At 38.4% G+C, this 27912-nt stretch overlaps 2 protein-coding genes across 4 annotated transcripts in view; both read right to left on the bottom strand.

Annotated features, from left to right (window-relative positions):
* The window catches only part of CDYL (chromodomain Y like), a 479328-nt gene that overhangs the window by 349602 nt on the left and 101814 nt on the right, over window positions 1-27912 (bottom strand). The gene's annotated exons all lie outside the window — the stretch shown is intronic.
* PRPF4B (pre-mRNA processing factor 4B) lies at window positions 56-26322 on the bottom strand. 3 transcript variants are annotated; one of them, XR_007508977.1, is made up of 18 exons: window positions 26223-26322; window positions 20485-21678; window positions 17448-17621; window positions 17028-17183; window positions 16236-16317; window positions 14468-14678; window positions 11915-11988; window positions 10358-10448; window positions 9837-9984; window positions 8463-8600; window positions 7104-7257; window positions 6025-6139; window positions 5335-5486; window positions 4775-4861; window positions 3826-4103; window positions 2160-3462; window positions 1289-1334; window positions 56-240 (listed from the first exon to the last, which is right to left on the bottom strand). XR_007508977.1 is itself a non-coding variant. In XM_049824103.1 (15 exons), the coding sequence occupies exons 1-15, from the start codon at window positions 26258-26260 to the stop codon at window positions 3900-3902; spliced, it is 3018 nt and encodes a 1005-aa protein (XP_049680060.1). In that variant the 5' UTR covers window positions 26261-26322; the 3' UTR covers window positions 2563-3899. The 3 variants fall into 3 exon arrangements, 1 of the variants encoding a protein (XP_049680060.1); XR_007508976.1 differs by lacking the exons at window positions 56-240; window positions 1289-1334 and having other exon boundaries at window positions 2563-2814; window positions 3328-4103; XM_049824103.1 differs by lacking the exons at window positions 56-240; window positions 1289-1334 and having other exon boundaries at window positions 2563-4103.

Raw genomic sequence — 27912 nt, 5'->3', positions numbered from 1 at the left:
TATTTAGCAGCTTTGCAGTATGACATTTGTCAACACAACAGAAGACAGGATGCAATAAGTTTTAAGCGTACTTTATTAATTTCAAGCAATTGCCACTTCCCAACATCCTCCACCCGAGTTACAATTTTACACATACTGTAGAAGATCGCTCTATCTCCAGCGGTATCACAGACCGGTCTGCCTTCTGTGTACGGGTCAATATACACATAAAGTTTCTTCAGAGGTTTAATGCCACTTACCCTATGTATGGAGATAAAAGTATTATTAAAAAGGTTTTAAAGGAATCATTATATTCTATCAAAAACTCTCAAACAGTTTTTAATTTTTATCGTAGTATACACCAAGGTAATAAAATCACATTCTAACTGCACAGGGCTGGTATCTTAGTTTGCCACACATTCAGAAAAACAAGTATGTTAAATGTGAAGCTCCTTGTCACCATGAAGGAGAAGGAAACACGGTAGATTTAGCCAAACTTTCTATATGTGGGACCTCAGGTGAAGACACAAATTACATCTTCATGTACAGGAGGAAAAGACAAATTATCCTCCTTCTTGGATCAGCTGAGAAATCGTTCCAACACGAAAACTCTGCTGCACAGCTGTTCTGTTTGCACCAAGCTGCGACCATGGGAATTCAGCTGACTGCAGCAGCACTAGTAGCTGCTCTGCTCTCCTCAGAGACCACAGGCTACTGGGACAGGTATTGCCTAAAACTGGAGAGGTTTCTTAACAGCACCAAGAAGTCATCAACTGCAGAGGCTTTTGAAGCCAGAACTAAAGATTTTCTGTTGTTGCCAACATGAAGTATCAGCTGAAGCCGATACTGGATGGAGAACTGAAATCCACTTGTTTTGAGTAACCCCTGTCAGCTAGTCTCTATATTGACAATAGTTTGACAGAATTAAAACAAATAATGAACCTGCTGAAGTTCAAGAAAAAAGTGCATCATCTGCTTAAATATTTACTAGTTAAAACACATATATTTTAACCAAATATAATAGCAGGTTTTTTCCTAAATTTTGTAGGTTTTGTACTGATCATTCTATCATTTTAAGAAAACTGGATTTAAACAGTAATTTGCCTACATTTAATTGCAATTAAAAAATCTCTTCAACCAGAAATGAAACAAACACATCTATGTAACAAATTCTAATACAGTAAGTATGTTTCATGAATTATCAGTACTGCAGCAGTGTTAATCAATTCTAGATTGGAATGCTGGAAACCAAAAGATTAAGACAGAACTACACAAAGAGTACTTTTCATATCTTTTATAGGACAGAAACCTTTGTTCATGTCTTCTGGTAGCCGTCATCTTCTTTTGAGCTGCACCTACAACACAAAGAACAAGTAAACGAGCAACTTTATGCTTCTCCAGAATAGTTTAAAACAGTTCTGTAGGCATTAAGGGGCATCTTTTCTACTGCTTTGTTTCTGTATCACCAACTCATTTCATTGTTTTATATTCCTATTTTAAGAATAAAGTACAAAGCAACAGAAAGAATAAGCTATTACTACATCTGTGTAAAACTGCCCTCAGAAGTGCTTCCTGAAAAATTGCCAGAAGTGCAAGTTACTTTCTGTATTTAACTAGCAAGCAACTAGTATTTCATTAAACGTGAAAGCTAATTTTTTTATTTCCTGTATGAACAAGATACCTTAATATGTGGAAATAAGGAGAGATTATTTTTCATTAAGAATATTACGATATAAATTGAGAAGAGACAGGCTGAAGGTTCCAAATAGGCATACAAAACCACCCATCTCCTGCTTGTTTTCGTAGTTAGTTCATTACATCTCCTTGGTGGGGTATTCCCCACCAGCAGAATGACTGCTTTGTGTCATTTTTCCATTCTTGAGTGCACTAAGAGTGCATGATTGTTGCCATTATGTACCTAGATGGATACAAAAACCCTTCTTAGTTCAAAGAAGTAGTATAAAGTACGTGAAACCAGTGGGGTTTTCACAACTTGTCAGAATATATTAATAAAAATGAAAAGACGAACTTCTTAACATTGTCAAAGAGAATATTAAAGCAGCAGTATGAACCTGAAAAGTTTGATTCTGTTGTCCTCACCCTGTATAACCAATTCAAATGTTTCAAGCTCTTTTAACTTTGTTGCTAAATGTTTATCTACACATGCTGTCAGAAATAACCTTGTTAGGAAGGTGAAGTTGGTGTCTCAGCAAATCAGACCCATGGAGTAGGCGTTGAGTGGCCTGTGACTCGCTTTCCTTTTTCTCTTTCAGCACCATCAAAAGGAAAAGTGAGAAAAACAGCACAAACATTAGTTAAAGCCTGAATTTAATCCCATGTCCTACAGGAATAATTTCATTACAATGAAAGCAGACAGACAGTATCTGTAGGGTTTTTTGCTTTGTTTTTGTTTAAGCAGTGATAATTATATATCTAATTAACATAGCCTATAGCTCTCCCAAAGATCATAACGTTTAATAATCCCTTTAATTAAATGATTATTAGGAAATGCAGGGGTGGTTCTTACGAATTACCTGATTTACCATCACTGAAGACAGATTCTTTTAAAAATGGCTACAAATGCCTTGTTCACAAAAGACTTTATTATCTAATGATGCATACTGAAAACATACAGAAACCTGCATGGTCCACTTTACATGCAGCAGAACAATCTTCACTTTACAATAAGTAAGTGTCAACTGTTTTATGCAAGAGACAACACTTTAAAGTCACATTTCTTAAAGAAAAGCTTCATTTACAAAAGAAATAAAAGGTAAAGAAGCAATTACCGCTTTTAAAAAGCAGCTGCTTTGTTCAAGAGTGGAAGGTTTATGCCTGTATTGAAAGACAACATGATCACAAATAATGAAAACAATGAACAAATGAAACACTTTTAGCATAAAGCAGTACACTTTCAAAATGACATACAAATAGTTAAAAATTTCATTATGTTGTCTATCTATCCTTTAGATATAAGGTCTTTCGAATGAGATCCCAACATACGTAATTACTAAATGAAAACTCTTCTGTAAGTATTGGTTCTATGTCATAGTGAACTGTATTTAACAAAATGTATACAAAGTCTATAGCAAGTTGATTAAAAAAATTAAAGTAATAAGAAACAGTACACTGAAGGCGCTCTATCCATCAAGTGCGCACTCTCAAAGTTTTAAATGTGATGAACAGAACAGAAGTTGTAACTATGCCACGGTTGCAATGCCAGAAAATAAAACAAGATCATTTATCAAACATGCAGGGAATTCTGCCACAATGCTATTGTCTCTCATTTGTCAGTTGTTCCAGAAAAATAACAGCTTAAACACCGGTGATGTTGATGGGTTAGCTTACCTTCAGTGTACTGAAAGTTGTACACAACCTGCTTTAAAAGAGGAGACCATCCCTGCGGGCAGGCTCAAGAAGGAACAGACCCCCTTCGGCACTGACTACACCAAGGGCATGCTGCTGTGGCCTGCACACACACACCTAGGAAAATGTGAATATAAACAGCATTTATGCTGGCCATTTTTTAAAGACAAAAATGAAGCCAAGTCTGCTAAAAACAAATCAACCACCCAGTATTACTGCTCTTTTTTTTTTTTCCTTTTTTTTTTTTTTTTATAACAGATGCTTTTTTCTTTTTATAATATATACGAACTGCAACCATATACATTAGCATTGTACTTCTGTGCAGTCTTGGCAATTAAAACAGTTCTACAGTGAAAATTTTCACATAAGACACAAAACAGAATTACTCTAACATTTCTAAAAGAAATATCAGCCTTGATGTTAACTCAAATGTATCATTTCTTCCTCAACTTTGCAGGGGAAATATTTATGTTTATATACATTAATAACTGCTGTGAAATTTCTTCAGTCTTTGTATCTTAATTACTCAAACCCTTTGAACTTCTTCATCTGGTTTAAATTTTTTCCTGGATGAAGGCGTGCTGCAGAGCCTGGTTGATGCTAATCCGTTTAGCTGGGTCTAACATTAGAATCTGGTCCAACAAGTCCTTTAGCTGGTGTACTTTTTTACGCTGGTCTTCAGGGAGTCGTTGGCACCCAATCAAGTCTGCTAACAGGTCCTTGGTTGGATTAATGGTGCTCATAACAGTAACCTTCTCCTACAAATACAAAAATGGCAACCTTGTAGAACAGAAGGCACAAACCCCCTATCCCTTTTAGAGAGCTTCAGCAGCAACTTTTCTGCAGGGTTCTCTTGTATCTGATCAGCAATGCCCTTTGTCGTCACGTGGCCTCACAAATCCTCATGCAGACAAAGGAAAAGAGTGGAAACAATGCTGTCAGGGGTAGGCCCAGGCTGCATCTTTCACCAACAGCAGGTGCATACATGAACTTAACATCCCAGTTAACTGAGAACATCAAAAGTCCACGTGGAAAGTTCCTGTATCTGACCACCAAATCTGTGATTCTTGATAAATATACTATGTTAAAATGGTGCAGAAAGTAATGGTGACCTCCTACAATATAAGCACATCATACTGAAGTTGGACATCCTTCTCTAAAATGAAGTAATTTAAGGATAGATTAGGTGGAGATAACCTGCATACCTACCAAGATTAAACTTAAGATTTCTCTTAAACACATTTCTATATCGTAAGAAAAAATATGTGTTGCCAGTTTGTAACTATGTAACCTGTCCATACTGCTGCAAAAGGACATTCTAATAGCTTATAAAAACTTATTTTTCATTAAGATACCAAGCTATGTTTGAAAGACATAGTAGGAAAGCTTGGAAAAAAGTAATAGGCTGGTTGACACATTGAGGACTTACCCTTTCGGTCACTTTATCTACTTCTATATACATAAAGTTGAGATTTTGATCAAAGTGCTGATCTTTGAACACACCTTTTCGAATCATCTGGAAAATGAGGGAGAGGCAAGAGTTTCAGGCAAGTCTCTGTGTCTTACAAATTCCACAATTAGCATCAATGTCTACTAACTTATTGCAACACGAATAATTTAATACTAACGAAAAAATATCAAAAGGACATAAAGAAATGTCTAGACTGAGTAAAAAATACAGTTCAAGCCAGCTGAAAAAGGACACAGTATCTTCCATTGACTTACGTATTTTTTTTCAGGTCAGTGCTTAGAAGGTTTCTGCTTTCACTTTATACTTAGTCTATGAAAAAGAATCTGTATACTTTCACTTCATAAGATTTTAAATCAATATAAATTATACAGTCAGAGCGATGTCTGATATTTACTTGCTGTTAAGACAAGATGTATACTATAAGAAACAGAATTCAGGGAGAAAAAAGAAAGTATGTTCTACTGTTCATTATAGTAGTTTCAGATATTAATTACAAATCATATACTTATTTTTCTTACCTTGTTTGGCATCTTTCCTTTGAGATCCATAGCTAGTTTCAACATATGGTTATTGGTTTTTCCAGGAAAGAGTATTTTTCCTGTATAAAGTTCATATAATGTGCAGCCTACAGACCACATATCTATACCATAGTCATAGATTTTTCCTATAACTGAAACAGAGCAATTCCAGTTAATTCCATAAAGGTAGCCTTAAATGATATAGTATCACAAAACCAGACAGATGAAAAAATGCTGATTTGTAAACTCTATTGGTGCTCCTCCTCTTAGGAATAAGAATTCACCATGAAAGAAGGATGCAAACCTTTTAACTTTTACAGTATTCCTATTTTAGAAAGGGAGGTTTTTACCTAACAGCCAAACTAATCAGCATGAATTAAGTTAGTAAAAACACAGAAATCAGAACAATACCTCTAAATTAAAACATAACTATAACCAATCAGAATGACTTCTCCCTGTCCTCACTGAGCTGACCACCAACACACATGAAGAGTCACCCAAGCATGCTTTCAAAGTCTGAATTTTTGACTGCCATATTTCCAGAGTGATGTTTTGCTAAGACCAAGCATAGAGTAAATTCAAGTCAAATTCTCATTTGCTAGTACTGGTATCCTGCTAGTACTATATGGTACTATAGTACCATATCCTACTACTGCTTATGTGACATGTAGCCAATCCAAACGTACTTACTGATTTCTGGAGCTCGATAAAATCTACTAACTAGATATGGTGTGATGTCATTGTCTGCAACATGCGAAGCTGATCCAAAATCGCAAAGCTTTAATATTGTTTTAGACTCATTCACCTGAAAGTTAAGCATAAATATCTGTTAGCACTATTTGTAGACAGAATTGCCAACAGCACTGTGAAAGTGATGATACATTTAAGTCAGAGATAAGAAAAACATTCAGCCTTTAAAGTGGAAGTTCTTCCCATATTTCAATCCTTCCTCTCTGTATTCTAAGGAAATTCTAAAACTTTCTTAAATTTAAAGTGACGCTTAATGCCTTCAGATCCTACAAAATACAAAAAAAAAGTCAGTTTCCCATACCAAAATATCCTTGGTGGACCCGGGTTTCATTCCAGATACTGTAACTGTACCAGTTTAGACTTCCAACTCTAGTATCCAGACTACCACTCATAAAACAGCATATTATTCATATATCTCATGCATACATAGTAAGTTTTACTGTTGTGATGGCAAGAAGAGAACTTTTTAAATAAAATAAAAAACTGAGTTTGTCACAGGGATGACTACCAAGAAAAAAAGAAGGAAACGCATTTGATTCCTCTGATGTAGCTTTCACGCCCTGCTAACCAGGATGTTTAATGGAAACAGAAAAGACACATTAAGGGCTTTTCCCCATTATCTCATTCACGTAAACAAAATCTTCACCCAGACTCAAACAACCTACTTCCATCTGGCAGAAAACAAGAATATTTTTCGACTACTGATGGAAAAAGTCCCAAGATTTCTCCTAAGAAAGGATGCTGTCTTTCTTTGGAAGATCTGCTTTCTATAAAGATACAAGTAGATGCAAGTTTGTTTGAAGAAGACTGTACTAAAGAAAAGATTTTATTTAGATGCTGTATTATATTTATTTCTTACTTACTATTTACACCATGGTAGCATTTTATATCAAAACGTGAACCCTTTTCAGTTAAAGTAAATTTTGACTTCACATAAATTAACAGAATAGTATTTATTTCAAATACTTAATTTTACACTATAGACTGTGCAAAACAAGTTTTGATTATTTCTTACTTACCAAAATATTATCTGGTTTAATATCTGCATGAAGGATATTGCATCTTTTAAGAAGCTTTAAAGCTAGGAACAACTGCTGGCTGTAGGAACGCACAGCTTTAATATGGAGTCCAACATCTTTCCCATACTTCTTCAACACCTCTCGTAAATTCATACTATTAAAAGAAAGAAAGTGAAAGAGAGAAAGAATAGAAAAGAGCTTAACAAAGAAAAATATAGTGGCCTCCTAAACTGTAAGACAAACTTGAACAGTCCATTTAGCTTTAGACATTTTTGGAGAAATGCAGCATTCAACTTAACATACATATTGCTCTGTTATCTACAGCAATGAAACAAAAATGCTCATCTATCCTATAGTGTATAATTACTTACTGGACTGGACTTACTTAGTTCAGAACACATTTTTAATCAAGATTAATTTGAGAGGATTTATTTGCACACAAACAGCATTCCTTAACAACTGTAAAGCCTTTGTACTCATTTTCTTCAGAAATCAATAAAAAAGGAAGTACGCAAAAGATACAAGTTGAGGTGGCAATTTTTTGGCGACTTAAACAGCAGATAAAAAGACCACAATTCCAGGACAAAAACATAATTGGATATAAAGAATGTACAAGTGTGTTATAAAGAGATAGTGCAGCAAAAGAAAATAATTTGTTGTATGGCTTATTAGTGAAAATATAACAGTAATTTCATAATATTTGCACTGCTTCAGCATATAACTTATCTTCACCTCAAATACAGCAAAAATTAAAATAGGACATACACAGAAAACTTAGGCTACAACTGATGTCTCTAAGCAGGAATGGGAACTAAGGCAATTAATATATCCAGATCTATCATAATACAGTGTCTACAATTAACCTGTCAAAAGAGCTTAATTATTTAAAGAAAAAGTGAGCATGCAAAGAAAACACTGCAACAATTTTCTTCCTTAGAGTGTTGTTATATATGTACCCTTCATAGAATATGGAACATTTGCCGAACCTCCCTGGGAATGCATTCTTAATCCAAGAATTCTAAAATAAAGAATTATGAAAACTAATAAAAATATTGTGACACACACACACAAAAAATCCATTAAGAGCAGCACTGGTGAGATGAGCCATTTTTAATAATGAATTATTTTCTTTCAAATATTGTAGAGGCAGAAAGTTCACAATGATGCTTTAAATAAATTAGAAATAGTTCAGTAGCCTGTGGATTTTTGCCTCCAGATAATTTTTTTTTTAAAGTTCCTTGCATTCTTGAATCTTGGCAATAGAACAAGGTATCAAAACAATAGCCAAAAATAGAAATGTGAAGATCACTCAATAGTACTTTACTTTTTAATGAGAACCCCAAACATTTGTCATCTTACCTGAGTGGCTCAAATACCAGACAGAGATGTTGTTTGTGGTAGAAATGCCTGAACAACCGTAGACAATGAAACTTGTCATCAGGATCTGCATCATTGAGCTTCTTCAAAAATTCCAGTTCTTTTAGGCCAGTTTTTTGCCTGAAAACAAAAAAATACAATTATAAAACAAAATCAGTGAAATTCTAATACTTTTTTTAAATCTAGACATTCACTTGAGCAGTTATAATTATCTGGAAATGAGAAGTGTCTTGTCATTACTTAAGGTACCACGGCTTAAAAAAAAAATAAAAATCACAACAGTGGTTTGCTGTCAGTGTCTACACATGGGATAAGTTTATTTAATTCTTTGATCTTCAATGTGCCTTTGTAACCTACTTATCCTTTCCTCCTCCCTCCCAGCTGCATGTAAAGTTAAAACTAGATTTCCTCCTGTAATACAACACTTTAGTTTCAAACAGCATTCACTTGAGAAATATACTTTTTTTTTGTAGAAAAAACCACGTACATTATTAAAAAGAGTTCTAAGCTAAACTGACTACAGGGTCAAGTACGCACCCAAATGGATTATCTATACAACATACCAAACTGAAATAGCTTATCACCCCCTCTTTTTTTTTTAAACTCTTCTAGATACCTATTCATATAACTCAAAATAACCCAGTTACACACACAGCAAGACAACTTTTAAAGCTTCCAACGTAAAATGCACAGAAATGATTTTCATTTAAGTTGCCCTTAATGGAAGAGGACATGTTACATGACTGTAGAAATACTGCAACACATACTGAAAATGAGTATTATAGACAAGTCCTCACATAATGTAGTTTAATAGATCATACTTGTTAACGGTCACTTATTCTGAAAGACCTCAATTTTTTTTTTATTTCAACAGGGAGAGTCCCATCCCCTTTTATATATCTTATAGACATGCACACATATAGGGAATATACAAAAATAATTCACGTATAGAGGTCTTTTTGTAAGTCACAGATGATCAGTTAGGATCCAACCCATAGCCTGCCCAATTGATTTGGTCCATCAAAACAAGATATTTACGTCTCAAAAATTTGATGGCTGGGCAGAACTCATAATTAACTGTAACCTTGTTTCTTGCTACCACTGTTCCCTGCAGTTTTGAAAATGAGAAAGTGCCTGATGAAAATGCAAGTACCCTTCTCCTGTGATAGCTGAAAAGAAGCGTGGATACATAGTCCTCAAGCGCTTCCCATTATCTGGCTCTTATTAGCAGAAAAGGCAGGAATCACAGCTGTAATCTGTTACTTCACTTGAAACAAAGGGAGATTCAAATCACATCATGAAAAACTTCCAACTGTTACATATGCTTTATTATTATTAAACAAAAACATTACTTACATAAGTTCATTGTTCCTGATGATTTTAACCGCTACTTCCTGGTTTGCTCTTGCCATGTCCCTGGCTCGCACTACGTTACTGAAGACTCCCTGACCAGTGTAACCATAGACATTGTAACGTTTATCTAGAACTTCACCTATATTAACACCTGAAGGATAAAATCAAGCAGTTTAAAGTTATGAGTGACATATATAATGAAACTTTTTATGAAAAATAAACCATTCTGCACAATTCAGAAAAGCAAGATAAATGGTCTAATCACTTAATTTCATAGTGTACAATGTTTTATACCACCTAGCTTTGTGGAAATTATGGGGAACAAACTGTGACTCTGCAAGTCTGGAGTCTTTTTGTAACTGAGGTTAAAACCTGCGTGCTCATTTCATCCATTACATTACACTCAAGTGAGCACACTGTGGTACATTTACATTAGAGTAACATTTCAGTACTTTTACACGAGGATCTTTTCCATTCAGCATCCTCATTCTAGCTGTTCTTGCAAATCAACAAATACAACTTACGGTAATAGCCTTCTGCATCAGTCCAGTTATCCCTGAGATTGGGGTTTTCTTTGAAGTCTTTTCCAAAACCAGCAGCCCTTAGACGAGCACTCTGAAATAAAAAGCAACAGCTTTGCTTGTGTGGTCTATGTTCTTCCTTGATGTTTACTTACCAAAACCCCTTTTTTACTACTGAAACACTGTTCCTCTCCGCAATACAAACACACTTATTTTGTAAACAAGAGAAACTATTGACTCAAAATGCTGTTTACCCACCAGTATCTAAAGACTGGTGTGAGGAAAGAGGATGAGATTAAGCAATGGAACTACTATTATACATAAACGGGCAAAGTTTCAATTAATACCCACAAGGAACTTTTGTATAAGTTATGTTAGAATGCACAGAATGCAGAGGCTAAAGTCTGAATAAGACTTTTTACTTACAATATGTTGTATTAAAGAAAGTTTAGCAATTTGTGAGGAAAATATAACTGTTTAAGCATTGAATTTCTGTTCATTCAATGCCACTTCACAGATTTCATACTATTATACTTAAAATCACAAAATTACAATTGCTGTTGACATCTCTTAACAGATTTGGTAATATAATGTCACAAATTCAAATCTATGAGTAGTAAAGAATATCTTCAATTGAACAACAGTTACTGGAAGGGGGAACGGCTCACTTACAAGCATGTAAATCCCTACCTGTAACTTTCAAATTTTTATAAACTGACTCCCCCCCCACTATCCTTCAAGTATTTATCTTTTTCCAGGTCAAAAGGGTCTTGATTTCTTTTTTAAAATTTTATTATTACTACCAGTGTTACTAAAGTGACACCACAGCAGCCTTTTGTCACCAAAGCTTCTGTCGTAACTAATAGATTGTATTTCCCATAAAACAAAATTAACTACAGAATTTCTAAGTTAAGAAGAAAGTTGTTGTCTTGACTTATTTCTCAGTGTTGTGCATCAGCAATGAGGTAGATTTACAGAGAATAGCAAGTAAAGCGTCAAAACTAGTCACTGGACTGCAATATTTGCAGGCCACTTCAGCATATTTAGAGAAAAGCTGCTGGAATAGTGCAAAAGTAAAACCAGGAAATGTATCTCCTGTCCAAAAAAAACCCCAAACCACGCCCCAAACAAACCACCACATTACTCCGACCCAGCATCATTAGCAAATTAAAATATCTTACACAGACACTTTTTAATTAACCATACACAAACTGCTGAAAAAAGCACATATTTAGAACAGTGCAGCATGGTAACATTAACATAAAGCTTAACTTATAAACAGGTTTGTTACCGCGTGCCATTATAGGTCCTATTCAAACAGCAGGTGAATTCCCCAATTGCTTTACTCTGGTAAAACTACCACTAGTTTCAGCAGGCTTTCTTTCACTGAAATACTAATTAAGAACTACTTCGCCTTGGCTGATCAAAAGATTCAGAACATACTATCCACTCAGTTACACATGCTTTTACAAATCAAAGTTCCCACAAACCTCAAGTGACAGTAACTCTAACAAAAATCAAGCAAAAAAATCATACATTTCATCTCCAAGAATTACCTACATCAAAGTATGCAGCAAACATATCATCTGATTCTGTGAACATATCAGGAGCTAGCAGTTTCTTCTGAGCTGAACCTTAAAATGAAATTTAGATTACTCAACATGAAAAAGACAACAAACTAACTCTGTTACCAATATAATTCATGACTTGGTATCTTTACAATATAATCTAAGATCAGTATGTTGGCAAACAGGTAGCTCTACTAATGTTTCTAGCAAATACATTTTACATTCAAGAAATACAAAACTCATATTGGTTAAGTTCTTCAAAGCACTCAAAAATTTATACCTCCTTGAAAAATTAAGTATAATAGGTTTCAAATAATTCACACAGCAGAAAGAAAAAAGTACACACTTCTGTGATCCCTACAGACAATGACTCACTCTTTATACATGTATAAAAAGAAATACAAAATGACTGTATATATAAAAAATAGACATATTTTCAATACACAAGTTCAGGCTTTTCTGCTAATCACAAGGTAATTTACTAAAAACCAAAGCTGTAAAGCCCAGTTGCTATTTCTTTTGAAAATGTTTTCTTCAACCCTGTCAAAAAGGACCTTGTGTGTAACTTTTAGTCAAAGATAATGTTAACTATTATGTTTAAAAGAAACATTTTTAATGTGGGCAAGATTATCCCCTTCTCACCTTTTAATCATCTTTAAAGTCCCAAAGACATTTTACTTGGTTGATAAGATAAAAGCAAAGAAATATAAATTAAGTACACGTTAGTGAAAGCAAGTAAACTTCAAACTACTTCATAATACACATTATGGTAGCATCCCTTCATGACCACAGTAAATCACAAACACTCCCTTTAGGGTATGAAGCAATGGAAAAAAAAAAACGGTTAATCTCAGATGCTTTAGGTCTTCTGATGCATATAGCCAACCACTTCCATACAAAATAACTAGACTGAAATCTTCTGGCAGCATCAAAACCTCCCATCCATCATGCCGACACGGCTGTTTCAAGGTACAGACCAGTCACCTGACACTAGGGCGAGACAGGTTACACTGTTGTTTCAAGATATAGACCCTTCCAGCAACTTCGTCAAATTTTCTTTTTAGTTCCAGTTACTCACACTTGCACTGGGCTACCACGAGTTATTAAACTAGATCCTTGCAAATTACTATCCTGGCCCTATATGAGGTCAGGATATAAATAAAAAATGACTCTTACAAAGAAAAGGTGATTCATTGCTTCCATCTGTTGTTATAGCCACCTCCAACTCAGAATCTTACCAATATATTAAAATTCCCAGATTTGAGTGTAACTGATCTGTTTTTAAAACCAAACCTTTTTCATACCTTAAAAATGTCTATGTAGTTAACGGGTATATTTTCCTATACTTTAGTAGACCAAATTAGAAAGCAGTATGTGCCTCAACAAAAATGGAAAAAGATATTGTCTGTTAAACATAAGAAGACTAGGTCTAAACTTGTGGTATGCAAATAAAGGAAAAGTGCATAAGAGAGTTCTTTCCACCTACATCGCAGGAGAACAATCTGAAAACATACTGCTCAAGGGAACACCAGAACAAACTACAGAGCAGTACACTAGTCCCGAAGAGATGCAGTTTTATTACTTCAAAGAGAAGCATCCACTAGAAGATGGCATATTTAGCCCCCAAGGATACATCTAGCACACGACATGAAATACAAGCTAACTGTCCAACTCTTTCCTGAGGGTTTGGGCAGGTTTCACAGCCCTTGTTAAAACGGTGTGCTGTTGCAATTAAACTGTAAAGAGAAACTGAAGTAGTTAAAACTACCTCAAGTATGACCACTCAGCAACTAGGCACTCCTTTGACTACTTGGAAAATGTATAGTAATCCACTTTTGAAAGACACATACAAAAAAAAAAAAAAAAAAAAGGCAGATTTTCAATACTACAGGATGCACTGGGACATGGTCTATGTTCCTTTTGTTGCAGCAGGCACAAGGCAGGTTTTATATCAGTATGTCTTTCATTTCGATACTCCTGTACAACAGATTATGTGCAGGGAGGAAGAGGAGGAAATAGCCATTTCTTCAGCAAGAAGTTATGCCACCACAATAGACTTACTAGCAATGACTCTCAAAAGCCTTAATCATTCTAAATGACTACAGACCCACCTATGTGCTTCTGACCCAGTGGCTTTGACAAAGAAATGGACAAAAGGCGCATGGTTTCCAACCCACCCCAAAATAAAGACTAGGACTATATTAAGCTTCTAAGAAAACAACATGCATAAGTGAAAAGAAAAATTTGGAAGTTAAAAAGGGTGATTCTTAACTACAGACATTGTTATTTGCTCTTCCAAATGTATAGCATGAATTGTGTTAAGAGTTACTAGAAATATAGAGAGCATGTTCCATTCATATCATCCTGCTTAGCGAGCAAGCTTTATTTTAATGTTATGTTTTAAGTAGCATAATATTAATGGAAACATTCTCAAATTCTATCCAAAAAGTCAATCTACTTCCAAGTCTGGAAGTATACAAGGAAACTAAGGAAAATGCCTGAGCTTTTATAAATTGCATTATAAAGCGAGATTTCAGATTCTTACCGTTGTTCTGTTCAACTGTCATGAGGTTGTGCTTGGCTTTTACTGATGCCTCAAATGTGTCCACATTTTCCCGTTCATACTCCTTAACATCAGCAGCTACTCTTTCTAGGATGTCATCTGGCGAATTTGAGCGACTACGCGTACTACTTTGAGGACTGCTTGGTTCAGATGGTACAGATATATTACTGTCTTCTGTCTGGCCTTTGTATTTCTAAAAAGAAATTTAATTATTAATCTTACCATCACAGCTTATCACAATTTAAACATTTTTATACTCACCCTTTCAAACCTTAACCTTTGCTTTCGTAATCACCTACATCTCTAAAGGCAACAGATTATTTGCAGAATGGGATATAGCTTTTGAAAACTCATTTTGCCACAATGTACCACAGCCCAGACCATAAAAATAAGACTGAAAAATTCATCTGTGTCCTTTAGGCTTTTCCATTTCTGTAAAAAACAATTTTTATTGAAGATTAACTATGTTGTTGTGCGTGACAAAATGTCAATAGCGATAGACTTATTACTAAACCATTCTGGCACACAAGTCTTGAAATCAAGTCTTTAAGGAAAAATTAATGATTTTATATCATAACATCTTAGAATCTTTCCCATTTTTATTAGTTTTATGGTACAGAAAAGTAGTTTTTAGATTCAAGTTTTTTATTTGAATTGGAAACCCTCTTTATTTATTCATTCTTGTTGAAAAATTTCAGATGCATTAAAAAAGTTCAAGACAACAACTTTACAAATTTTTTTTTTTAACTTAAGTTGTGTGAAGTTACAAAAATGTCACTTCCTCTCCCAAAAGTTAAAAACCAAAAGGAATAAATGCTGATACCACTCAGTTATCAAGGTCAAACTATTCAATAATACAAGCAGAGGTTTCCTATTTAGGGAATGAAGCTCTGGAATTTGCTTCCTGTATGGACCAGCAACTGGCCTTTAAAAATAATTGACTTTAAATCATTTTGCTCAGTCACAGTTCTGAAGGATTTTACAATGGGCTTTGCACAAAAGTCAAATGATGAATGGCATTTTTAGTGCTGTTTAAAATAAGCAGCACATTATAACTGGTGTTTTTACAACTAAATATTAAGCAAATATGCTGCAATATTTTGCTTATTATGTTCTAACTGTGTGCTAAATCCCAACTTTAAAAAAGATAACTGACTTGTGCTGTAGAATTACATACCCTTTGGCTACAGCTCCCTTTCAGGGGTCTCAATCACATACTACCAGTCACTACTGTTACCTTCTTACCAGGAGTAAGAAGTTCATGGGAACTCATATGTGTAACTGAATACATTATCTATGTTCATGAAGGGGGAACCCATCTCAGTGGCTTTATGAAGTTTTGGAAAAAGACAAGGAGAACTTCTACTTGAAACAAACTGATCAGTTAGGTTAACTGATATGTAACTTAATGCTATATTGACATTATGATATAAACGGCTACAAAGAAAACCTACAGATTAAGATAACTGAAGAACATTTTTAACTTGTCATAGGGCTGTCAGAACGTTTAACTGTAGCACAAAAATGACTCACAGAAGAGTTGCTTCAGTCTTAAAAGCAACGTTCTTGCGATAGAAGTGTAAAGTTTAACTGAGACCAACATTTACAATAAATTAACTGGCAAAAAATACAATAATAGTAATTACTATCATAATGCAGTAGTAGGCTAAGAGCCCTCCTTTATCACAATATTTTACACCAAAACCAGAAAGTTAGTTTCTGTAACCCACATGATAATATAACCATGTACCTGAACAATTGCTTGCCGCTGTAATCTTCTTTGCCTTATCTCTGCTTCTTCATCCTCTTCTTCCAAATCAAAGTCTTCAAGACTATAAAAATAAAATTATTTTTTATATAACATCACAAACATGAGATTACGTACTGAATTTTACCAAATGCAGTTCTTTGGCGCAGAAAGAACACTGACTCGGAATGCAAAGTTGTATTAAGTTCCAGCGTGTATATTTACATCTACTTACAGAGAAAATTTATCTTTTGGTATCTCATTGAGACTTTGCATATCTCATTTTTAACTGCAAACAATTAAGAGTAACTTTTTTTAAAGAGAAAAACAACAAAAAAACCCTTGTTCATTTTCCTTCCAGCATCATTCTTCTTTAATAATTTGATTAAGAATGCATACTTTTGTGCAGTTGGATTAAGCAGATATTTAGCAAATATAAAAACAATTTGCAGATAGCAATTAATCCTTTCAGCTATTACAGTTTTTCCTCAAGCTTATTGCTTGAGGAAACAGTCCAAATATTTTCGCAAGATACCGATCAAGTTGAATTTAGAAAACTAACAACATATCATTCCCTCAGGTCTGCCCACTAGCCAACAGGTTTTGATATCTCTTGCATACTCCAAAGTTTTTCAGATCATTCCAACAGTAATTTGACAAGATCACAAGTACTAAAACACGATTAAGGTTTTAGGTGACAACCCAAAAACTACACCATGAAGGTAAATGTCCATTCACTCTCAGTATCAGTGGATCTTTTTAGATAATCAGCACAAGTTAGAAATTAATTCTTACTTTTCATCTGATGAAGACTCCTGTTCAGCTTTCATACCCTCAGAGAGACTACCTTTAAATTTGTCTTCTTTAACTTTGCTTCTGCTCCTACGTCTATGGCCACCACGTGACCTGGACCTCCTTCGAAGGCGAGATCTACTTCTTCGGCCTCTATCCCTGGTAACAGTAAGAGGGGTTTGGGAGGGGTTGGTTTGGTTCGGATTTTTGAAAAAAAGGAGAAAAACCTATTCATAAATCATAAAGGTACATAATGACTACAAGTAATAAAACAAATTCATGGAGGACAAAATGAATTCAACTATGCTAGCACATATCAAAGTGGACAAAAAAAATGCATCATCTTTTTACAGACAAGATAGAAATCTTTATTCTTTTAGTAATATTTTACAAAATGTAATAAAAAATGCAGCGTGTCTTTACCTCCTCCGAGGAGACCTACTCCGCCTTCTTGGAGATCGGCTACGTCGAAGGGGTGAACGAGACCTCCTTCTAATGGGGGATCGAGACCTTCTTCTGGATGGGGACCATCTACTGGGTGGGCTAACATCTTTTGATCTTTCACGTCTAGACAAAATATCATCTCTGGTCCGCGTTCTTAAAATAGAGGAAGAGAATGGTTGTAAAATCAGGAGCAAACAAAAACCAAAAATCACACTTCCCTCTAAAAGCTCACTTTAAAATCTTGCTGCAAGTGAGGGACCACCAGATGGGCTCCTGAAGGAGGGATGGATAAGTATGTTTGCAGAGCTGGGCTGCCTTTCCTGTGTGTGTCTCCCCACCAGGGAAATATGACCCCATACATAGGTCTAGTTCAGGACAACTCTGGAAACAGAGCTTGTTAATTACTACCACAAAGCTAAGAGAGGTTTTAAAACAAAGCTTGTGTTTAGGTCTTACATAAATTGTGGCCTGTTTTATGTTTATCAGAAACAGTATTTAAACCATAAATAAAACCCCCAAACTAATTCTTGAGAATTTTCTCAGCAACTTTACAACAGAGTACTGAAATTTAGGACCATGCTACTCCACAGCAATGATTTTAATGTCTATTTCAATTTGGGCACTAGAACCGGGTGGCTTCAACATTTCACACATTCTAATACAGCAGCTGAAGACTAAAATTCTTAATTAACATATAAACTACCCCTTCGCAAATTAAAAAATAAATCAAGTTTGACACTATATGCTAGTCAAAATTTGCTCATTCTTGTCTATACAGATTCACAATTATTCAAGAAAAAAAATCCTCAATGGGACAACTACATTAAAAAGCTTAATTGTATTCCATGACAGCAAGACTTCAATCAAAAATTGGAAAGGGTACAAATTAAAAATATAACAACTATTCTAATAAGGCTGCAACAGAAATTCTTGAAAAATATTTCCACACCATTGTTCAAAGAAAATGTTGCTACTCTGAAATTGTCTGGCAGTCTGAATAATTACAGGTAGTTAAAACTCCAACACAGTTGGATTTCGTTCAGGATGTCCCACAAAGAAAGATTATTTCTGCTGATTTACAAACACTTCCAGCAGAAGATATTTCTTAGTAGTCCCTCACTCATATGCTGCTTACGACAGTCTTACAGAAGTATGAATTTGATAGCAAAATTCTGGACACACGCATCACCTGAAACAGTGTCTAGACAACTAATTCAAACTGACTGTGATGCAAGCTGTCATGATAAATGAAAACTGAAAGATGCAAAATGCTACAGCAGAAAAGTCAAATACCATCACAGGATCATAGAATAGTTTGGGTTGGAAGGGACCTTAGAAGGTCATCTAGTCCCAACCCCTCTGCCCGTGGGCAGTGACACCTTCCACTAGGCCAGGTTGCTCAAAGCCCCATCCAACCTGGCCTTGAACACTTCCAAGGATGGGGCATCCACAGCCTCTCTGGGCAACGTGTTTCAGTGCCTCACCACCTTTGCAGTGAAGAATTTCTTCCTTACATCTAATCTAAATCTACCCTCTTTCAGTCTAAAACCATTACCACTTGTGCTACCACTACATGCACCTGTAAAAAGTCCCTCTCTGGCTTTCCTGTAAGCCCCCTTCCAGGTACTGGAAGACTGCTATAAGATATTCCCAGAGCCTTCTCTTCTCCGAGCTGAACAACCCCAACTCTCTCAGCCTGTCTTCAAAGGAGAGGTGATTGACTTCATGGCCCTCCTCTGAACTCACTCCAACAGGTCCATGTCCTTCTTATGTTGGGGGCCCCAGAGCTGAACACAGTATTCCAGGTGGGATTGTGCCGATACATTCCTGATTCACCAGAAAGCAGTCAGATAAACTGCTAGCATTTACAATACTTGCTTAGTCTGGGTAACACCACTGGGGCCATCCTCCAAAGTAGCTGCAGTATTGCTATGCAGTAATACAGACAAATAAACTGATAATGTGCCTGTAGAAGATACCCCATACTCGAAACCAGAGTAACCTTCAGTGATACAGGCAGAAAGACTTTCACATCTATCAGGTGCTTATTTACTGAGCTTGATCTTTGTGGTTCCAATACATGGTTTTAAATTCATACTTCTTTGTTCTTAATTCTTGGAGTAGGTGAAGCTAAATGCCATGATAAAAAGTTTTAAATTATTCATTATCCAAAAGTAATGCTGAACTCTTCTGCCTGTTTAACTTCTTACCTTTAATGAATTAACTTCCAAAAACGTACACACTTATATTGTTCTCTGCTTGGGAACTTACCATCCAGGCCATATCAGCTTCAGAGAAGGAGATGCTAGTAATTACTGTCTCATGGTTTATATTAAATTTCAAGGTAACTGCTTTCATAGGCTAAATTGTCTTTTAAAAAAAATGCCAAGACTAAAAATACATTAAAAATATTTCGGTCTTTCTCCTTTAACTGTATGCAAAATATGGTAATGATATACAGCAGACCAATAATGAAGCAACACTACCATACCTTTAGCAAATGAATACAAAATATTTTTAAGAAAAAAAAATGACTGTGAGAAGGACATCTTGATATAAAAGATTTGCTTACATTCACATATGCTGACTCTAACATTAGTTTTTTTTGAGGGGGGGAAAGGGGTTAATTACCCACTTTTAGCCAACACTGATATATAAGAGCAAAACTCCTGAAAGCAACAGGACTATTAACTAAGAAACAAGATAGAAGCCAAATTCTGAATCCAACCGAGCAACAAAAAAGAGAACCTGAGCTACAAAACTTGCTCCCTGTAGTGGTGTGAGCAGCAAATAACTCAGCACTTTAACAACCAAAACTGAATTTGCATGTCTGACAGCTGGGGGAAGTATTTTTAAAAAACTGAATACATACAAAGTAAGCTCATAATACAATGTACGATCTGATTATCTTTTTTAATAGCTATTGTCAGAATAAAACTGAGAGATAAACACCGAACTAGAAGATAGTTCATCCTGTAATGCATTTTTGCAATGGTTCATGACATCTTTAAGTTACCTGGGAGAAGACAGACGCCTCCTTTCTGATTCTCTTCTTTTCCTTTCTGCAGATCTACTCCTCACTCTTCTAACCGGAGACCGGGTTCGAGAGGGGGATTTACTTTGTTTAGATCTACGATCATTGAAGAGAGGGGATCTGCTTCTTCTTGACTTTTCACGTTGTTTAGGAGATAAGCTTCTTCCTTTTGGGCTACGGCCAGGGCGTCTAGGGGATCTGTTTTCTTTCCCTGAAGAAGCATCTTTAGAAGGAGATTTAATTGGCTTTTTTTCTTTGTCAGTCTCTGATCTCCTAGGTTTTCTATCTTTGGACCGTGATCTTCTATCTTTGGATTTGCTTCTTAGTTCTGTTGGAGATTTAGATTTTCTGCCACGATCTCTGCTTTTGTTTTCATTTACAACTGGAGACTTTCTGCGATCTCTTGATTTACTTTTATCATCAGCCTTATTTCTATCCTCTGGGGGAGATTTAGACTTTCTGTTTTTCTCCTGAGATCGCCTTTTAAGCATTGGAGACCTAGATTTCCTTGTCTGATCTTGAGACTTACTTCTCTTATAAGGGCTTTTGGATTTCCTCCTCTCTTTTGACTTGCTTCTAGTTGTCTTCTCTTTGATTCCGTCAACTCCTACCTTGCCTTTCTTTTTGTCAGATCTGTGCCTAGTCCTTTCTTTTGATTCACTCTTACTTCCTTTCTTGGAACTAGTTTTATTGTCCACAGGTTCTAATTTCCCCTTAGTGTTTGACTTAGCTGTAGGTCTCGTTCCATTTCGCACTTTTTCATTAATCTCCCCCTCTTCTTCAGATCCTGACTCATAACCTTGTAATATTAATCCCATCCCAGACTGGACTTTTCCTTCCATTAATTCATTTTCAAGTTCAGCTTTCAATAATGCTCTTTGTTTCTCCAGGTCTTCCAGAGGAGCTAAAAAATCAATTTTAGTTCTTTTAGCTGGTCCATCTTCTTTGTCAGAGGTATCAGCTACCTCTTTCCGTTTATGTTTCTTATGTTTGTGTCTGTGTTTATGTTTTTTGTCCTTATCTTCTTCTGAAGAATGTTTATGTTTCTTGTGTTTACTTCGGTGTTTGTGTTTCTTTTTTTTGTGTCGGCTGTGCTTGTTCTGAGGTTGGTCTGCTTCTGATACTTCCCCATTTTCTTCATTTACACTTTTCTCAGATGCATCAGCATCCTCAACCCTGCAAAAATTAAAACTAGAGATCAGTACTATTAACTTACTGCAGTCCGTAATCTTGTGTTGACAGTCCTTTTTATGATAGAAACTAACTGGCATTTAATTACCTACCTTTGGGAGAATTAAAAATGTACAACTAATGTAAATAAGTTATAACTGCAGATACACTTCATGAACAGACAGCTATGAGTTGAAATACTATGGAAGGAAGATACAGCAACTGCACTAACAAAACAAAACATGCGGGTGAAATCAATGCTTATGCTTTTACGTTCAATATTGACAATATCTGTTGACAGTATTCAATAGTGCTGCATATTTATGCATCCTGTCAGTCCACCATGTCTCTCATTTGCTACTCCAGTCCTATGCCTAATCCGAGCTATGACTTTTAAAAGTATTTTCAAATGGCAGAACACAGTTGTGCTCCAAAGATCAAAACTTATTTCAAGGGATGATGCTGACCACCTAATGAGACCATCTTGCCACATCTCACGCAGTCGACCTATTCTCTGAACTGCAATTTCTTTCTGTTAAGTGTACGCACCTGTTAGAAAAATCAAGAACTGTTCTTACCATGCATTTATAGTAAGTCTGCAGTACAGGGAACACTACTGAGGAACAGGACAAATTCAGAAAGTCTAATTTCAGAAAAGCTTTCTGAGAGCATACAGCAGACTATCAGCTTCCCAAGAAAAAAGCAGTAATCTTTAGGCCTGTAAAATGGCATTGGCTGAAAAAGCAGAACATAAGTCTAGAGCAAGTTATTAAAATAATAATAATAATGTACAGTGTTTCTTCTAAAAAACCATAATCATTTCAGTTAGCTAGTCACAACAATAAGCAATTTAAACAATGTACCTAATAACTTCAAAAATTATAATGTTATGCACTCACTTATATTACCTTACTTAGATGCTGAAACTGGCTTACCAATTGGTTTTTTAGTGTTTAGCAAATACCTCCTAATCTCCTTCAGAACATCAATTAAGTTACTGTCTGTGGTAAGACGGATATTTGCCTTTTGAAATCTGTTGCCAAATATTATAGGTGCCAGAGTTCACCTTTCTACAAACTCACCCCATCTAAACTACAGTTTCAGAATTTACTAGCTAACACTTTAGTAACTTAAACATAGCTCTTTCTGTACCCCAAGCCTCATTCATTGAAAAGAAATTCCCTAAACATGATGGTCAAGAGCGGTGGGGAGATGTACACAGAAATGTAGAAATATCTTCTGAACTCTACTAGTTTCATATGAAGGTTGTTTCTGAAGAATATAACCAATGATCCAATAGAATAAATATATCAGAGGTATTCTAAGCCAGGCCTAAAGGGTGGCACTTCACTATAAATCAATTAGCAGCTTCCTAATTAAGGACAGGATCTTCAAACAGCACACAGTTACTAATTCTCTCCGGCTTGAGTTAATGCAAATTCTAGTACTAGTAAATAATCCAGACTCTTCTGCAACATACAGTAAAATTATTTGCTAAAACCATTAACACTTTAGTGCTCTGAAATGAGAAACTTCCTAAGGGAACAGACTGTTTGGGTTAAAAATATGCAATATTCACAGACTTAAGTCAGAATGCTTTATGCTTTTTCTTTTACATCTGTCCTGGTTTCAGCTGGTATGGTGTTATGTCTTGGATTCAGTATGAGAAGAATGTTGATAACACACTGATGTTTTCAGTTGTTGCTAAGTAGCGTTTAGACCAAGTCAAGGATTTTTCAGCTTCTCATGCCCAGCCAGCAAGGCGGCTGGAGGGGAAAAAGAATTCAGGAGGGGACACAGCCAGGACAGCTGACCCAAACTGGCCAAAGGGGTATTCCATGCCCAGTATATAAACTGGGTGGATTTGGCCCAGGGGGGATTGCTGCTCAGGAACTACCTAGGCATCAGTCGGCGAGTGGTGAGCTTGTTGCATCTGTGATTGCACTGTGCATCAACTGTTTTGTATATTCCAATTCTTTTATTATTACTGTCATTTTATTATTGTTGTTATTATCATTATTATTTTCTTCCTTTCTGTCCTGCTAAACTGTTCTTAACTCAACCCATGAGTTTTACCTTTTTTTCCCCCCTGATTCTCTCCCCCATCCCACTGGGTGGGAGGGAAGTGAGCAGCTGCGTTGTGCTTAGTTGCTGGCTGGGGTTAAACCATGACAACATCCTTACCGCTACTTCTGCTTACTCAAAGCATATAGAAAGAAAGGTGTTTTTCTTAATTGCTTCTTCCTGGCACTCCACACCATTAAGACAACAGAATATCAGAAAGAAAGAGGCCAAAATGCCTTAAAATTAGTTTGCTCTATGTTCCATTTGGCACAAAAGACATGAAAAGAAGGAAAAAGTATTAAGTGTAAAACTTTTTAACTTTTTCAACTTGGGTTTGCAATGCAGAGCAAGTACATCAGTGGCATAAGTTGGCTAAAGGGCAGAGAAATGTCACAAGGAGAATTTGAAGGGAACTACACATCTTTCAAGATTTCTTTCAGTCAGATAGAGGATGCTGTATAAGTCCCTGATTAACGCATTAATGGTACTTCAATACATTATAAAAATGTTACAGGACAACAAAAATCACACCCATTGAAGTTGCTTCAGGTAAGTCTTCTTTCTCTTAATAGCAGTAAATGACACTGAAATCTATAAGGAAGTTATTTTGTTATTGTTAAGTATTTTAATGTTATGTAATAACCTCACCTTCCATTCTGTAAAAGGAAACTGGTAGTAGAGGTGCCAGATGAGATCCCTCACCACAGCAGTATCTCAGGCCACGACAGACGGCTAACTCAACTGCCAGCTTTCTTTGCTTTTGTACCTCAACTACAAAATTACTATTAACTTCATCAATATGCATTAAGTATTTCAGAGTTTATTCATGTACAGGAATCTGCTTATTTCAAGTAATTCTGTGGATAAACTTTTACGTCATTTAAATGCTTCAGAGGTGTAATGACATGGATGAGAAACCTTTTAAGAAGATTTCAGAAGGTGATGAGGCAGATGAGTATCTACATGTTTAGGTGATAATGGCTTTAATTGGAGAGGAACTGTGCCGTGATCTTGTTATGGCCCCACTTTTTCTTACTTTTGAATTCAAGAAGAACGATAGGAAGTTCATGAAGATTTGCAAAGAGATTTCACCCATCTTTTCCCTATGTTCAGGCTTCCTATCATCAGTTTTTACCTTATTATGCTTAGTTATGTTTCTCTATGCAATACTAAACTCTCTTCTTCATCTGCTCCTGCGTTTTATGTGGTTCACATGTACATCCACTGCTTCTCCTCACCTGTTTTCTACTCCCACGATTAACAAGCAAAAAAACCCAAGCCTCAAACTGCAACTTTTCAAGGCAGAAAAAAATATAGAAAGCGGTTTATACGGCCAAAACATTTATATAGCAAAGAGGAGCAATGAAGTAAGCCTTAGGATGTCAACTCCGGGCAAAAGTTCCAGAGTGGAAAGCGTTCACGAGCTCGTGAGCGCCGGCAAACCCAAATCTCACGACCCTAAGCGGGGTGCCAGGAAAGCGCACCCCCGGAGCCCCGGTCCGGCGGGGAGGCGGCGGTGGCGGCGGCTCGATCTTCGCTTCCCAACGGGAGCCGGGAGTTGCCAGTCATTTCGAGGGCTGGAAGGAGGGGCTGGCGGCAACAAATCGCTTTTTGCTTCCACCAGCACAGGCACTTTTATACCGCGAGAGCGCCCGGGACTCGGGGGGAAGGTGGGCTCGCCGCAGGGCGGGCAGCGGCTCGGCAGCCGCCAGGCACACGGTGGTCCGGCTCCCCCCTGCCCCGCTCGTCCGGAGAGCCGCGGGGGATCCCGGGCAGCGCCGGACCGCCGCCGCCTCAGGGATGCCCGAGCTCTGGGCGCCACCGGGCACTCGCCCGGCCCGGGAGGGCAGCGCCCGCGCAACCACGCGGAGAACGAGGATTCCCCCCCCCCCCTCCCCGGCCCGGGGCAAACCCGTTTCCCCGGGGAGGGGCAGGAGAAGCGGGAGCGGGGACGGCACCGCCGGAGCCCCCAAACCCCCCTCACACACACACACACACACATCCCCCCCCCCCCCCCCCCCCGCCGCCGCCGCCGCTGAGGCGGGAAGGCGCACGCGGAACTGAGGACACGCGCCCGCCGGTCCCGGCTCCGCTTCCCCTCCCCTCCCCCCGCCCCCAGCGGGCCGGCTGGCGCGCGCCCGGCTCGCGGCCTCTCCGCGCGCCCCCCCCTCCCCCCCCCCCCCCCCCCCGCTTCCCTTCCCCGGTCCCCAGCCGGAGGGAGGCGGCTCCCGCGCCCCGGCCCCGCTGGGCCGCCTCACCGCGGGGCGGCCGGCGAGCGGCTCCTATAGCAACCCCTCTTCGCCGGAGCGGCCGCCTTCCCCCATCTCCCTCCTCCTCCTCCTCCCTCACCACCTCCACCCGGGCCGCTTCTCGTCGTCCTCCCCCTACCCCTACCCCTCGCCGCCACCCCTCAAGCCCGCGCTTCTCCCTCAGCCTCCCTCCTCCCCGAGGCGCCATCGCGAGGAGCCTCCCAGCCGGTCTCTTACTCGGGCGCTCGCAGCTCGGGCTCCGCCGCGGCGGCCATTTTGAACTTCCAAACTCCTTCGCTGCCGCTGGGGAGACGCGGGGCCGCGGCGCACGCGCACGGAGGCGCCGCGGGGGGGGGGTGGGGAGGGCGAGTTGAGGCGGGGGCAGCGGGCCGCCGGAAGTGAACTCCCAGTCCTGGGCAGGCGGTGGGGCGGAAGTTCCGCCTCTTCCGCCCGCGGGGGCGGTGGGAGTGGGACGGAACCGGCGCTGCTGCCGCCGCCGGGTGAGGGGGTGGAAGGTGGAGCGGGGGTCGGGAGGGCTTCGGCGGGTGCTCGACTCCGGCACCCGCATTCGCAGCGGCACCTTCTCCTCCTTCCCCACCCGGGGTGGCCCGGCCGCGGCCCCGGCGCGGGCGTCTCTTCAGGGAATGTCGCCGGGAGAAGGGTGCCGCTTCCAGCCCGTCGAGTTCGGAGAGGGCCTGACGGCGGGAGAGGCCGCAGCCCGGGAGGGGGCTGCCAGGCGTTTCGGTACGGGCTTTCCAGAGGCAGCTGGCGCATCTTGTAAGGCGTCGGTCCGCTTAATTTGCTTTTCCAGGCTCCGTCGTCTGATTGCGCCGAGTTGCACGGTGGTGGGTCTTAGCGACGGGCTGCTCGGCTGTATGAAGCGTGCGCTTGTGAAGGGTTGTTGAGCTGGAGGCCTCCGTGTGTTAGCGTGCGGATTTCTCAACAGCCGCCTTTGCTTTCAGATTTAACAGCCTGTCTCTCAATAGGACCTGTTAGAAACTTAACACAAAAATGCCGTAATGTTACTGGCCTGTATGTAGTTCGTTTTTAATCTCGACGAGTGATTTGAGTAATTGTTTATGGCATCATTTTTCTCCTGGCAAAACCCTCCCTTCTTTCAGATAGTCTTAAAATCTGCAGACATTCCTAGGACCAGAACCTGAATCTAGATTTTGTTGTGGCCTAGAGTTTTGACAAAAAACATTTGAAATCATGAAGTGGATCTTAACTGTTTTGTTTATTGTCTTCTGTAGATTTTCCTAGCAGTAACTACAGAAAATTAATGAATTTAAACACAAATACCAATGTGTTCTGTCAATGAATGTGTATCGCCCCGAGGAAACCACAACATTCCAGTTGTATGCTGCTGCGCTTGAGGGTACTGAAGCCCAGATTGCTGGACTGGTGGAAATGTTTCTGGTGGAGGTATACAGGAACAAGCTCTGTCAGTTCACAAGCAGCATCAAAAGTAAGATCACGACACACCTGGCTCAGGTGCATGAGACGGTTACAGCGTGTCAAATTTCAGGCTGTCCAAAGATGGACCAAGATGAAAATGAGTCGTATAGCATGGGAAATGAAGCTAACCAAGAAAAGAAAGAAAACAAAGAAAATATTGCAAAAAAAGTCTGTCTTATTACCTGTGTATCAGATGCTTCAAAATATGAGTACTCACTGTTGCGACGTGAGCCCAAGGAGTCAGAGCAATAATCCTCGTGTCTCTCACTCCTGTGATGTTAACACCTTGTTTGGAGAAGCAGCAGCTCATTGCAGCTGGAGAAGTCCTGTTCTGTAGTGCAGACTTCTCTTTCATATTCCAAGAGCGAAGATGAAGAATAAGCCCAATCTGTGCATCTTGGCCTCCATTGTGTTACCAGTGTTAGAACTCGGACCTTAGCTTAGATAAAAACCTCTAAAGCTGAACCAA

Source organism: Accipiter gentilis, chromosome 20 (assembly GCF_929443795.1).
Source record: "Accipiter gentilis chromosome 20, bAccGen1.1, whole genome shotgun sequence".
NCBI lineage: Eukaryota > Metazoa > Chordata > Aves > Accipitriformes > Accipitridae > Astur > Astur gentilis.
The sequence above is the reverse complement of the archived record's forward strand: the minus strand, read 5'-3'. Positions and strand labels throughout refer to the sequence as shown.